The sequence below is a fragment of the Meriones unguiculatus genome, chromosome 1 (genome assembly GCF_030254825.1).
Source record: "Meriones unguiculatus strain TT.TT164.6M chromosome 1, Bangor_MerUng_6.1, whole genome shotgun sequence".
NCBI lineage: Eukaryota > Metazoa > Chordata > Mammalia > Rodentia > Muridae > Meriones > Meriones unguiculatus.
Genome location: NC_083349.1, coordinates 108,759,189 through 108,774,135, shown reverse-complemented (window position 1 = coordinate 108,774,135; position 14,947 = coordinate 108,759,189). Strand labels below are relative to the sequence as shown.

Below are 14,947 nucleotides of genomic sequence, written 5' to 3'. Positions count from 1 at the left end.
GTACAGCCTTCGGGTGGCCAAGACTGGAATCGAAACTTCCAAGGCTCAGTGCTCTCTTCTCACACCTGCCGACACTGTGGGATGAAGGGGGGCGGGGAATTGGATTGCGCATCCTCAGCCGTGACAGTCCGCGGGGAGGAGGGGAGAGGGGGGAGGAACGAGCTGGGCGGAGAGGGGTGGACGTCAGTGAGCCCAGGCAAGGGGCCCACCGTCCGCGCCCTTAGGAACACATCGAACCTCCTCAGCTGAAGGTCCTGGGACTGACACCTGTCCCCGACACGGTGGCTGCAAACAAGGAGGTCGTGTGTGCGCGCACCCAGAAGGCAAACCAAACAAAAATGAGAAAGTCAAAGAAACTGCGAGCGCGCCACAGGCTCTGGAAGTGACGGGGTTCAGGCGGGAGAGCTTCGCGGAGGAGGTGAGGCTTCGGGCAGGCCGTCGCGGCGGGGGGGGGGAGAGCGCGGCTGGGCCCACGGGTCGGCGTGCGCCAGCAAGTGCCAGCCGAGCGGAGCAGCAACCCCGGGCACCCAGAGCGCGCGCGCCCCAGACGCGGGGCTCCGGGCCGCCGTCGGCCTTGCCCCTGCGCCTGGCCCAACGGGGGCTCTCTCCTTCCAGCCTCCCCTACCGTCTCGAGGGCCTCCGCTCTGGGCTAGTCTCAGGGGGACGGACTGAGAGGGAGGGCCACTGTTCCAAGGTCACCTCGTGGTCCCACGCCAGGGCCGAGGTGGAAATCGTGTCCCTGTCCAGCTAAACGGGGCTCATCTCTCGCCCGGTTTGCGGAACTGCGGCTTGCCCTGGGCTTCCCCTGATTCCAATCGCGCCGGTGCTTGGGGGCCAGGCGAGGGCCACCCTGCACTCAGTAGATCTGCGTCCCAGCCTAGCCCCCGGCGGCCCTCGGCTCAGACACGCCTTGGCCGACGACAACAGGGAAGGCGACAACAATGGCTTCCTCGGGGATTCCCCTTCCTGGGCAGCCCGTCGCGCGCACAGAGCCTCCCCGGGTGCCCGGGAGGGGGCGCGAATATTGGCACGTGCCCAACCAGTCACCGGTTGGGAAGCCCGCGGGCATGAAGTGAAGACAGGATGACAGCCTTGCTAGGAGTCTGGCTGGCCAACGCGCCGCCTCCAGAGCGCCGGCAGGGGGAAGACCAACAGTTGCCTTCGCTTGGAAAGCTGCTTAAAAGCCTGGCAGGAAAAATCGTGCTTTTGCCTGTTTCTCGGGGAGCCACCAAGAGGCCCTGCCGGAATCTTGCACAGGGTTCTTAGGGGAATCATGCTGCTCTGGAGACGACGTTGGAAGGCCAGCCTAAGGCTGGCGGCCCTTAGTCACACGCCTCCCACCGCCTTCTCTGGGGACTGGTGATGAGTGAGATAGACACTGTCCCTCTCCTAATTATTTCTAGAGAGTTCTCTTCTGTGGCCCCTTGTGCAGTGCAGCATTGGCTCACCCACCTGAGTCCTGCCCTGTTGGGCCTCTCTAGCAATCTTCCCTAAGGTGACTCATTGGTCAGCTCTTAGTCTCAAAGGCTTGAGTGATGAGGACGCCCTGGATGTTCCCAGGAGAACAATTCAGGGCCGGACTCTAGGCTGTCAGAACAGCCTAGAGGAAGCTGCAGGGGTACCTGGGTTAAAAGTCCACCCTGGACCAGCTCTCCCTGGAAGAGGAGGAGTGGAAGTCTGGATTAAAGCTGGGCTCGGGCAGTATTTGCAATCTAAGCATGCTGTGCCCCAGCGCCCCACTAGTCGCAGCCACATGGTCCTTAATTAAGCCATTCCGAACAGGAGAAGTGGGCTGTGAGATGGCAGCAGGGCAGAGGAGGCCGGCTTTTACTGGTAATAAAGAGGATGACAAGAGCCTGCAGTTTAAATCTCCTCTGCCCCAGGAGCCTTCCCTGCTCTTAACTAGGTCAGGTCTCACACTAAACACCTCCTTGCATGCTGCTTCCTTGGGCATATACCACCCTGAACTGTAACTGTCACTCGACAATTGTTTGATTCTTCATCTGGCTCCAAGGATACTCTGGTTTGGGGTTTGGTTTGGTTTTTTGTTGTTTTTATTTTTTATTTTTCCTACTCCACTGGCTGCCTATTTTCTCTTTCTTTGTTGCCTCCTCCTCATCTTCTCCATCTTTTAGCGATGGATCAGTCCAGGACTTGGTCACTGTGTCTCATTTTCCTGCACTCCCTCCCATGGAGCTATCCTATGGTCCCAAGCCTTCAAATAGTGCCAAGTAACAACAGAAAGCAGTGGTTGTTAAGGCTGGACGCTGGGTGGCGGGAAACCACTGTCCTATTTCACATCTGAAGTGTATCTTAAAAGAATCAAAATAAATGCCATCTATGGATGATAGTTCCCTCCAAACTCTCTATCCAGTATCACTTTAGGGGAGGGGTTCAAGAGAGGGTTTCTCTATGTAGCCCTGACTGTCCTGGAACTCACTTTGTAGCCCAGGCTGGCCTTGAACTCAGAGATCTACCTGCCTCTGCCTCCCAAGTGCTGGGACCAGGTCTTTTGTTGTTTTTGCTTTGTTTGCTTGCTTGCTTGTTTGTTTTATATTTTTCCTAGTGTCACTTTGATGCCATCTCAAGTGTCTAGCAGGGGGCCATCTTGGTTTTATAAAGTTGAAAACCGAGTTTCTGATTGCTACCCAACCCCAAATCTCTTCTGCAGTGTTCCCATCTCAGAACACAACAGCACCCTCCACCTGCTCAGGCCAGAAACCTTACGGCCATTCTTGCCTCTTCTATATTCACCCAGGGCCAATCTGTCACAGTCTGCCCCACACTCCACACCACCTGACTTGTCCCGGGATGGTTGCAGGCACCTTCCACGTGACCTCCCCATTGCCACTTCTTACCCAGTATTCCCAGACAGGGAGCTAGGCAGTATGGGTCAGATTCATTCCTGTTCACAATCTCTCTCTCTCTCCCTCCCTCCCTCCCTCCCTCGTTCCCTCCTCAGTCAGGGTTTCTCTGTGTAGCCCTGCCTTTCAAGCGCACAGCCACCACCCAGCTAGTCACTTTCTCTCATCTAGACAGTACAGGCCAAAGTCCTTGTGTTGGCCAACGAGCCCCTACATTGACCGCATTTTCCACTCCTGGCTACTCTACTTTGTGTGAATCCCACAACGCTACAACATGCCAGGCTTGCCCCTGCCACAGGACATTTGCACTATGCATATTTCTAACTGTACTGGACTCTGTCAGATGTGCCAGGGACCTATTTCCTCATCCTTTTTGAATTGCAACAATAGGCATCAAACCCAGAGCCTGTGCATGCTGGGAAAGTACTCTACCACCACTGAGCTGCAGACAGCCTAACCTTTTTCTTACTTCTCTTGCCATTTTGCCCAAGCCAGATATGGTGTCATTTGCTTGTAATCTCAGCACTCAGGAGGCTGAGACAGGAGGATTGAGAGTTTGAGGCCAGGTTGGGCCACACGATGAGTTCAAGGCCATCGAGGGCTACAGAGAGATCCTGTCTCGCTTAAAAATAAAACAAAACAGGACCAGATTGATGGTGCAGCCAATAAAAGGACTTTCTGCCAAACTCTGCCCTACACACCAACACAGTGGCACATGCACACAGCAAACACGCACACAAAATAAACAATGTAATGTTGGGGGGGGTAGTGCAAGAAACCAAAGCAAAAGGAAAGAAAAAAAAGGTTTTTTAGCCAGATGCAGCGGCACATAATTTTTATCCCAGCACTCTGAAGGCAGAGACAGGCAGATCTCTGTGAGTTCGATACCAGCCTGACCTATATAGTGAATTCCAGGACAGCCAGGGGCTACATAGTGAGAACCTGTTCCCCCCAAAAAAAAAAAACAACAACACAGAAATGACACCTTTTATCCCAGTGTACAAGAGACAGAAGCAGGTGGATCTTTATGAGTTCAAAGCCAGCCTAGGTTACACAGTAAGACCTTATCTTAAAAAAAAAAAAAATGGTATGGGGATGATGAAGAGATGGCTCAGCAGTGAAGAGTACTAGCTGCTCTTCCGAGGACTTGGGTTCAGTTCCTAGCACATCAGGCAGCTCACAACCATTTGTAACTCCATTTCCAATGGTTCTGATGCCTTCTTCTGGCCTCTTTGCATACCTGTCCTCAGTCATGAGCACAGACCCACACAGACGCACACCTACACATGAAAATTAAAAATAAATCTTGAGGGCTGGAGAGATGGCTCAGAGGTTAAGAGCATTCACTGCTCTTCCAGAGGTTTTGAGTTCAATTCCCAGCAACCACATGGTGGCTCACAACTGTCTATAATGAGATATGGCGCCCTCTTCTGGTGTGCAGGCAGAACACTGTATACTAAAAAAAAAAAAATCTAAAAATAAATAAAAAATAAATCTATCTTAAAAATTAAACAAAATGCTCCAAAAAAGGATAATCTTTGGAGCATCGATTGTATACATATACATGCATATCTATTACATGTATTTATTTATCGTGTGTATGTATGTGGATAAACTCCACTGTGCACAGGTGGAGGTCAGAGTACTTGTAGGAGTCAGTTCTCTCCTTCTTTCGTATGTGTACTCAGAACTGAACTCAGGTCCTCAGGCTTAGCAGCACCCACCTTAACCCACTGAGCCACTGGCTTAGCAGCACCCACCTTAACCCACTGAGCCACCTTGAAAGTTTTGTCTTTATCCCCAGTAGCTACAACAGAAGGATGTAACAGCGCTCAATAATATTTGTTAAAGGAGCTAGTGACTGTCTCCCTAGGCTATGAAACACGGACTTGGAAGGCTGAAGATGGGTCTCTGATTAGAACACCTACTGTGCTTGCAAAAGACCAGGGTTTGAGTTTCATGTCAGGCAGCTCTCAACCACCTGTAATTCTAGCTCCTGGGGATCTAAAACGTTCCCTGGCATCCACAGCATACACACACACACACACACACACACACACACACACACACACACGTTGACGACAACAAAAAGGACATTGAGGGCTGGAGATGGCTCAGTGGTTAAGAACATCGGACCAGGTTCGATTCCCAGCACCATGTGATGGTTCCCAACCATCTGCAAGCCCAGTTCCTGGGGATCCAATGCCCTCTTTTGTCCTCCCTGGGCACCAGTCATACATATGGCACACATACATAAATGCAGGCAAAACACTCACACATAAAATGAATAAATATTTTTTAAAAAATTTTCAAAGGAATTTGGCTGCTTATCAATGTATCTAAGCTATCAGTGTATTTAGCGGATACTTCTGAACAAGTTAATTGATGAGAGAGGAAAAAAAGACATGTCATGAGTTGGGGAGCATGGAGGGAGAGCAACAAAGAGCTGAGGCACAGCTGGAATATGGCGGAGACCAGCTAGATGACTGGGAGAACTGAGTTAGGGAGTCGGAGACACTGAGTTTGGAGAGGGTGAGCCAGTCTTGAGTTACAGAATTCATTGCCAGACTGAGGCGCATGGTAGGGGAGTAAGAAACAGAGTTGTAAGGGCCTGGAGAAAGTCAGCAGAGTGGACCAGGCCTGGTGGCTCACGCCTTTGATCCCAGCATTAGGGAGGTGGAGGCACGGGGGTCTGTATGAGTTCGAGGCCAGCCTGGTCTACAAAAAGAGATCCAGGACAGCCAGAATACACAGAGAAACCCTGTCTAGAAAAAGGAAAGAAGGAAGCAAGGAAATAAGGAAGGAAGGAAGGGTAAGGAAGAAAGGAAAAAGACACTAGGAACAATTAACAAATCTCACAGAAGAGTCCTTGATTTTTTTTTTCTAGAGTCAAGATGAAAAGCAGCTTCTTCCTTTTTGAAGTCAGGAAGAGACAGGACAGAATCATTACAATGACAAAAATAGTAATTATCATACTTAAAAAATAAGCAAAAAAGTAAATACACCTGTGGTGGTGGTGCGTGACAGTTATCCCAGTATTTGAAGGCAGATGCAGGAGGATCAGGAGTTCAAGGTCATCCTCAGCTACACAGGAGAGTTACAGACTAGCCTGGGCTACATGAGAACTTGTCTCGCAAAGGCAATTAACACTTCTTATAAAACACACTTGGGCCAGAGAGATGGTTCAGCAAGACTGATGATCTGAGTTCTGGCTCCCTAGAGCAGAGGTCCTCAACCTTCCTAATGCTGTGACCCTTGCTGTGCTGACCCCAACCATAAAATTATTTTCCTTGCTACTTCGTAAGTGTGATTTTGCTACTGTTGTGAATAGTAATGTAAATATCAGAAATCCTATGGTCTTAGGCGGCCCCTGTGAAGGGGTCACTCCCCCCAAAGGGGTCGCAACCCACAGGTTGAGAACTGTTGCTCTAGAGAATGCACCCTCACTAATGCAGGACAGAAAGCGTAAACGCGCAGTCCTTGCACAGACTCTAACTTGGAGTCAGAAGACTGCGTTTGGACAGCACTGGGTGACCTTCAGGAGCTCAGTTCTTCTCCTTGGAAAACATCTGCTTCAGTTAGGAAATGAAAGAGTCGGGTTGGAGTTACATCTCCGTGGTCCTTTCCAGCTCAAAAGCTGTGATCCTAGAACCTGCTTGTTGGAGGTGACAAATTATGATCTTTCTCTCTCTCCCTAGTTGCATATTTTCCAGATTGTGGTGTTTTGGGTATAAATATGCCAGTGTCTGCTGTCTTGTATATGTGCGTATTCTAGCTAGATGACTACAGTTTTCTTGTTTGTGGATAAACAAGGGATGCTTCAGTTTCTTCACGCACGACCAAATGGCTGTGGGCTACAGTAAGCTCACTGCCTCAAGGCATGATGGGAAGTCAAAGAATTCCAGAAAATTTAACCTGTAATCATTCATTGACAGGGCTATTTTGTCGCTTCTTTTCCTATTTATTATTTTTGCAAGCAAATCTAAGTTTTGGTATCAATCCTGCAGTGGTGGTTGGGGGAGGGTTGCACAGGTTTTTACAGAAGAAGAAAAAGAAATTTGGAAGCAGACAGATCTGTTGGAGACCACACGGCTTGTTAGAACCAGAGCTGGGATGGAGACCCAGCACCTGCCTTGCACCCTCGTCCCACTACAGTGACGGGAGTGAGATGGGAGCCTGCCCATGAGAAGCCATCACAAGGCCTGTGGTTCCTAGAAAGCTGAGCAGATCAGCCTCAGGTCACAGCACGCCAGGCCTTCTTGCCCGCTCTGTCCTGCTGCAGGGCTGCGGCATCTCTTCAGTGCAGAGCCACAAACTGGGACAAACTAGAGCATGGATAAGAACTAACCACGCTCAGGAGCCTCCGGCAAGACTCAAAGGATATTTCCCGAGGCTTTTCCAGGGCTCACTCTGCAAAGCAGAGATGTGATCAACTCATCCATCAGGAGTGTGGCGGGGGTCAGAGATAACTCAGTACAAGTACTCTCTCATTCAACCAGCCAGCGTGCATGGACCACCTGCACGCTGTGGATAATACAGTATCCCAGCAGCTGTATTAAGAGCTGGAGGAATACTAAGACAAAGGAATAAAGAGCTCAGGATTATCTGTCCCCCTTTTCTGTTACTCTCTTTGCCTCTAGAACCCTATGAGGAAAGATACTCAGTCATCTATCTTAGGCAATTTTTGCTGGCCAACCTCCAGGCTTACATTCCATTGGGAGGGGGATCCTTCGGCTTTAGCTCATTCAACAAATCATTAATTCACTTACTATGAGCCAGGTATAGCTGTAGGTGCTGGAGATACAAACCAACACAGTCCTGGCCCTCGTGGGCATTGTCAACTGAGAAAGTCAAACGTTAAACAAATTAATAGGGAAACAATGACAAACACACAAATTATGGTAAGGTTATGAAGCAGGAAGAGAGGAGGAGAACCCAGTTTAAAAGCCCGTCTGAAGCCAGGTGTGGTGGTGCACGCCTATAATCCCAGCACTAGGGAGGCAGAGGCAGGGGGATCTCTGTGAGTTCTAGGCCAGCCTGGTCTACAAAGCACAGCCAAGGCTACACAGAGAAACCCTGTCTTGAAGAAAACAGAACCAAAAGACAAACAAACAGCCAAACAGCCTGTCTGAGGAAGCATGTACCTGAGACCTTTGAGGATGATCTGTCAAATACTTGAAAAGCCTAACGAGGAACCCCTCCAGGCGGAAGAAGCACCCGGTCAAAGGAAACAGATTCCTCAAAGAAGTGACCGGAAAGAAGCGAGGCAAACCCCTGAGCAAGCAGTACGATGGCTCTCCATGACACTAGAGGAAGAGGCAGGGGCAGAGCCACACTGGCCTGGGAGACTGAGGTAAGGAATCCACCGTAAGGGCACTCTGCCCTGTGCCTACTGCTCTCCCTCCCCTGCAGTCCAGAAATGAGGGGCTTTGTCCCACTGGATCTTTTGACCCTTGGTGCTGTTGAAAATCGAGGTCAGAAAAGTCACATACAAACAAGCTTCATCCCCTCCTGCTTGGTTGGGTAACCTCAAAACTCATCCACCCCAACCCCAGGGGCTTGGCAAGCAGAGACCCCCATTTGGAATATCAACCTAGCACTTCAAACCCAGGAGAGAAAGTGAAACTGTAGTAATAGCTGCAATAAAGAGTAAAAGCTGCCCAAGGGGTGACGGACAGGGATTACTGAAGTAAGAGAGCTCATTCCCGTGTTCAAGAAGGCATTGAGAACTCGGCAGAGGAAGCCAGCACCACAAATGCTGCCTCCTGTGAGGGGCGGCAAGGGGTCTGCAGGTGGACGCCAGTGTCTCCTCGCACGTCTGCAGTGGGGCTGGAAGATGGTACCTTTAGAACCTCTCTGGTAAGAAAGTTAACAGTATGGACCAAGAGCTTCAAAAACACTCAGTCAGGGTCCAGCAAGCTAACACAGTGGGTAAAAACACTTGCTGGTGGGGGCGGGGGGGAAGCCCGATAGCCTGAGTTCAATCCTCAGAAGCCACAAAAGGTGAAAGGAGAGAACTGATGATAGCTGAGAACTGGCCTCCAACCTCCTCATACACCTCATGGCACGTAAGCACTTAGATTTTGTTTGTTTGGCTGGTTGGTTGGGATTTCTTTCTTCCTTCCTTCCTTCTTTACTTCCTTCCTTTCCTTCTTCTTCTACTTATTATTATTTTGGTTTTGTTGCTTTGTTTTCCTGAGACAGAGTCTCACTGTGTAGCTTTGGCTGTCCTGGAACTCACTATGTAGACCATGCTGGCCTCACACTCATGGAGATCTGTCAGCCTCTGCTTCCCAAGTGCTAGGACTAAAGGCGTGTGCCTCTATGCCCAGCTGCACTTCTTGTTCTTGAAGAGGATCTAGCTTCAGTTCCCAGCACCCCTATGGTGGCTTACAACCCTCAGTAATTCCAATTCCAAATCAGACACTCTCTTATGACTTCCTCAGGCACCAAGAAAGCACTTGGTACACAGACACAAGCAGGAAAAGCACTCATACACACAAAATTAATAAAACTTTTCAAATGGGAGGGGGGTGAGTTGGAAGAGTTTAAAATGTGTATGTTCAGGGCCAGTCGGACGGCTCATTGGGTGAAGGTGCCTGTCACCAAGCATGGTCACCTGAGTTCAATCCCTGGGACCTGCAAAAAGGAAGGAAGGACTCTCACAAGTTATCCTCTGATCTCCACATGCCGGTCACCACACACATGCACACACACACACACACACAACACAAACACACAACACACACCACATAAATGAGTTTTTTTCCCTTCAATTTGACCCAATAGCTCCATTTCCATTATTCAGCTCTTACACAAAAAAAATCAGAAATGTGTTCAAGGATGTCTCTAAAGCATTTTGATGAAAAAGGTTAATATACCGTCAAGCGGTTATAAACAACTCAATATACAATCTAGACTGTATGATTATATTATGGTATCTCCTTATTATGGAGGCACAGTAGGGAAGTGGCCTTGGAAAGGCCCAAAAATGCCATTTTTAAGGGAAGTGCCAACGAACTGTTACAATCTAATGCGATAAATGCCCTAACAGGGGACACCTGAGAAAAGCTAGATTTTCCGGAACACTGACGTTTGAGGTGAGCCTCAACGTCTGTGGAGAAGTTTCTAGATGGAAGGGAAATAAAAAGGACCAAGTGAAGATTCTGAGGAAGTCTGGAAAGGTAATCTCTGCCATACCTCTCATCCGCCAGGCCACCAAGCCCACGGGTTTTCCATGAGTGAGTTGAAGAGCCATGACGGTGATCCGGATGGTCATGGCCTCTTCCTGGAGAAGAGGGGATGATGTAGAAGGCTGTGCCTCGGCCCCAGGGGCTGGAAGTAACGCTCAGCCCTGGGCCTGAGGGTCAGGCTTCTGGAGCGACATAAGTCCCGGGCTCAATATGGGTTCCGCACGCGGTCCTGCTGGCGGCGCCAAAAAACGACTTCCTCTACGAAGTGCGCAAGCTCAGTTGGCCATAGAACTAGAGGCAATATGAAGCTTCACCTCCACCAGGAGGAAGGAAGCTGCTGTGAGGCCTGCGTGGCTTTGTAGACCAATTCTGAGGTAAAGAGCCATGTCGGGAGTCGACACAAAGCTGGGTTTTCGCAGCGCACCCGGGGCTCCCGTGTTGTTGTCTTGGTCCCCGCGGCCCTCCCGGGCCTCAGCCCTGCTCTCTGCTCTGGCTCGCTCTCAGGTTGTGTCCCAGGCAACAGCTCCTTTTGGCTTCCCTCTAGCCGAGGAGTCATCCTGCTCTCACCTCTGTGGGCTTGAGGCTGAGGGAAAGCGAGTCCAGGCCCTGTTGGGGTCTTGAACCTGACCTCCTCCTGCAGCTGGCTTTGGTCTGGCTAGTTCCCAATTTCTGATCCAATCAATTTAGTGGCTGGGTTACCCTGGTCTCTCAAACCCAGCCATTAGAATGGGCAAGTGTAGGTGGGGCTGTTTACCTCAGGTATAGGAGCTTCGGACGAGGTAGGGCTCTTCCTCCGCTTAGACCTACCTCTCCTTGTTAGGCTCTCTGGACTGTGAGGAACATGGAGGACACTGGGAAATGTGAGGAGAACATGTAGCCTCTTTGACATTTACGTTCTTCTGCATTCTTCTGATTCAAGTCACAGTAGCCAGAGACTACTATCTTGACTTTTTATCCTTTTGCCCAGAGCATGCCTCCTGCCAATGATGCAACCCAGCAACTATCACAGACTGGGACAAGCCTCTATGCAGTGCTGGAACTAAAGAAGGGTGCCCAGCCTGAAGAGATCAAAAAAGCCTACAGGTTCAGACCCCCACCCTTTATCCAACCCTGGTATTTCCCCCCAATACCTTTACCATATCCAGACCCTCTTTTTTTTTTTTTTTTTTTATCCCAAGAAGCTTTTATTTGGGGGCCAAAGGAGGCCACTCCCTTCTTCAGTGTGTCATGAGAAGAAATGTGGACCTTCACTCCATCCTTGGTGCCACATCTCCTGTATCCCTTGCATTATCTAAAGATCTAGACCTGCACTTCATCCTAATTCTCCCATCTCAGCAGCTTCCTGTACCTCTCCCCACTGTCCTTTTGGTTATTGCCTGGATAGGAAACTGGCCTTGCAGTATCATCCGGACAAGAATCCAGGGGACCCTCAAGCAGCAGAATTCTTCAAAGAGATCAACACAGCCCATGCTGTACTCAGTGACCCCACAAAGAAGAAAATCTATGACCAGCATGGCTCACTAGGACTATACCTGTTTGACCACTTGGGTGAAGATGGCGTCAGATACTATTTTATAGGGAACAGTTGCTGGTTCAAGGTACAGCATGCGTCCCATTCCTTCAACAGTAAGGAAGGAGTTAGAGGGGGTGGAGAGCTGGCTCTGCGGTTGGGAGCATTTGCTGGGTTTGACTCCCGAACCCCCATGGCAGCTCACAACCATCTGTAACTCCAGTCCCAGGGGGATCCAGAGCCTTCTTCTGGCTTCTGCGGGCACCAGGCAAGCACATGGTGCACAAATGTGCACACATACACATGAAGTAAATCAAGCTAGCTGTGGTGGCACATACCTCTAAGCCGGGTAGCCTGGGCCGTGTAATAAGACACTGTCTGCATCCAAAGAGTAAAGAAGAGAGGCTGCCCCTCTTCTCAAGACTAACGCTTCTCTCTGTGCTTTCTGGGTATGAGGAGGACAAAGGGAGGGGACCAAGGCCTCTCTCCTGTCTTGTAGACACTTGTCATCCTTTGTTGCCTGCTGACTTGTTGCTTCTGCTGCTGCTGCTGCTGCTGTTTCTGCTGTGGCAGCCTAGCTCCACCGCCTGAGGACACTGTCAGGAGGCAACAGGAAGCTTCCAAGAATCAACAAACGAATGTCCATTCTCAGCCTACAAGAGTAGGTGAGGAGCGGAGGCAGGGGGAGTGGGGTCAGGGCCCAGTCAGGAATGGTAAGGTAGAGCAGAGGAAGGGGCCTGTGAGAAAGACCCCTGGAACAAGCAGATAACCCCGAAATGTGAATAGTTCAAAGTCTTTCATTGGGGAGAAGAGAGGCTGAAAAGGTAACTGATGTTTCTTACACTGTAGTGTAGGCTTTTCCTGGTGAGGAACTGGGGAAACAAGCCTTGAAAAGGAAATAACTGAAGACAAGTTTGCAGATGCAGCTCATTTGCAAAAAGAAGGAGGAGCTACATTTGAGTGCTTGCCTACCTCACTGAAGGCCATGGATTCCATCCCCAGCCTTGATGGGGGAGGAGGGGAGGGGAAGGAGGGGAGCAGGAGGGATGAATTGCTTCAGATTGTTCCTCACCCCACACAGTTAAAACTTTAAAAATGGGATGTTGGCTGAGGTCCACACCAGTGCCATCTGGCGGTGCTGACGAGTAACTTGCAGGGTAAGGGGTTTTCTCACCTGAAGCCTAAAAACTGTAAACCGGTGTTACTGGAGGTTTGTTAGCTTGTCCTAATTCTACCCCAGGAGGACAACGTCGAACTAAACTGGAAGATGAAGACAGTTATTGAGGAAAGGTGGAAAGGAATGAGGTATGTAAATGGAGACGCAGCCATGGTTAAAGGCTAGGAGGAGCCAGTGAGCTGGCACAACTCCTAAAGGGGATTCCCACCAGGGCTGACTACCTGAGCCGGACCTCTGGGACCCACCTGGTGAAGTGGTAGAACTGGCTCCTGCAGATTGTCCTCTGGTTGGTGCACACATGCACTCACACACACATATATTACATACAATACACATATACATGCAATATGTATGTGTTACATGCGTGTACATACACATTTAAAGCATAGATAGTACTTCAGATGGGTCTGTACTCTCATGGCATCAACCACAGCTGCTTCTGGGGTGCGCTTTCAGTTATTGGTGGATATTCCTAATAAGGTCCCAACGCTTCCTACCGTTAGGTGCTGGCCCTGTGAGCGTGCCCTGCTATTCAGCCCATTGGACACATTGAAGAGAGGAGCAAGTAGCCCTGCCCTGACATTGACTGATTGGATTCCGCTTCTTAAAAACAATCCCTGCATCAGAAGCGACGGTGCCATCCATCCTAGGAGTGACATCTTTGCCCTCTATGGTGCCAGCGAGCCCATCCCCACAGAACCTTCCAAACGCTCTTCTTTTTAGCTCTGGCTCTGCTCCCACCTTATCCACATGAGGTCTGGAGCCATAGTGGCAATTGTCCAGTGGGCACTTGTCAAGGTCAGGCAGGTTCCTGAGCGCGTAGTGATAACCTCGCCGAGATCCTGGTCGCCAAGCAAGGTGGCTCCCATCCTGAGAGCTACTGGACCACTTACTTCCCCTTCATTGCAACTTTGTGCACAATGAACTAGTGTCGGCCTCATTTCTTAGCAGCACGCCGTTGGGAGGCTGGTCCCTACAGCACTGGCATGGACACGCCGTTCATAAGACAGTGTGGGGGTGTGAGTACATTTGAGGTCTGTGGCTTACCCTAGGCCCTGTGCACGCTATCAGCCGTGGGCCTGTGGACAGGCTGCAGCCCATACAGTAGTGCCTGCTGCCTCCATCCTGCCAACCCCATATAACTTGTTTTTAACACGGGCACGAGATGCAATGTGAGCACAGTGTGCTGTATGCTGAGGGGTTCACCTCTCCTCTTTGCGCTACTGTTGGCTTGGCATCCTGTCTGTATCCTCTTTGCCATTTCTTCCTTACCTGTGTGGGCCTAGGAAGCCTCCAACCTCTGAGCCCTCACTGGAAGAAGGGCTAATGCATGTCAATAAGGAAGGTTTGTCCAGTTCCAGTGTGTGTTGGAACCCAAAGGACAAGTTGTGTGTCCTTTGGGTTGGGACAGAGAAAAAGACCAGTGACTATTGCTCATGTCTGATGAGGCCTGCATGGCCAGTAGAGTCGATGGGTCACTGTGGAGCGGGGGATAAAGATGCCCAGAGCCCAGTGGTGGTGACCTTGTCGGTGCCCCAAGATTTCTCTGCAGTCTGATTCACTGGTGTCCAATATAAATTTAAGACATGCGGATTTTTTTCTAGCTAGACCTGTTTCTCACCTCTCTGTGTTTCTATCTCTTTCTCTCTCTCTCTCTCTCTCTCTCTCTCTCTCTCTCTCTCTCCCTCCCTCCCCCCTCTTTTTCTCTAGCCCTGGCTGTCCTGGACTGTCTTTGTAGACCAGGGTAGTCAGTGCCTCTGTCTCTTGAGTGCTGGGATTAAAAGCATGTATCACCATGCCTGCCTCTCCTTTTTTCATTTTGCACATGCCTGTGTGTGCCTGTGGAGAGTGCGGAGTCTCTTGGAGATGGGATTACAGATGGATGTATGTTCTGGGATCTGAATGCCAGTCCTCATGACTGAGAAGTCGGCTCTCTCAACCACTGAGACATCTCCAGTCTGTTTCTAAGCAAATTTAGCATCCTTGCAACGGATTTACTAATGTAGTTGTGGATCAGAATCACACACTCTGGTGTCATAATCATAAGGCAGGTCTCTGCCTGGCACAAAAACCATCTCTTGCCTTTTGAAGCTCTCTCTGCGTGATGTAACAAGGGTTAGCCAAGAGCTGGTGATGTAGCTCGGTAGTAGAGTGCTTCTCCAGCATGCGTGAGGCCTGGGTTGACCTCCAGCACCACATAAAC

At 50.1% G+C, this 14,947-nt stretch overlaps 1 protein-coding gene across 1 annotated transcript; it reads left to right on the top strand.

Moving 5' to 3' along the window:
• The first annotated feature begins 66 nt into the window (after positions 1-66).
• Positions 67-14,540, top strand: Dnajc5g (DnaJ heat shock protein family (Hsp40) member C5 gamma). Its single transcript, XM_021635451.2, has 6 exons — positions 67-418; positions 11,025-11,140; positions 11,442-11,655; positions 12,067-12,232; positions 12,808-12,872; positions 13,248-14,540. The coding sequence occupies exons 2-5, from the start codon at positions 11,028-11,030 to the stop codon at positions 12,849-12,851; spliced, it is 537 nt and encodes a 178-aa protein (XP_021491126.1). The 5' UTR covers positions 67-418; positions 11,025-11,027; the 3' UTR covers positions 12,852-12,872; positions 13,248-14,540.
• Positions 14,541-14,947: the final 407 nt, after the last annotated feature.

Coding starts and splice junctions, on each gene's coding strand:
- Dnajc5g (XM_021635451.2), top strand. CDS start 11,028: ATGCCTCCTGCCAATGATGCAACCCAGCAACTATCACAGACTGGGACA. Junction 11,141..11,441: donor GAGATCAAAAAAGCCTACAG/GTTCAGACCCCC, acceptor TTGCCTGGATAG/GAAACTGGCCTTGCAGTATC. Junction 11,656..12,066: donor GGAACAGTTGCTGGTTCAAG/GTACAGCATGCG, acceptor CCTGTCTTGTAG/ACACTTGTCATCCTTTGTTG.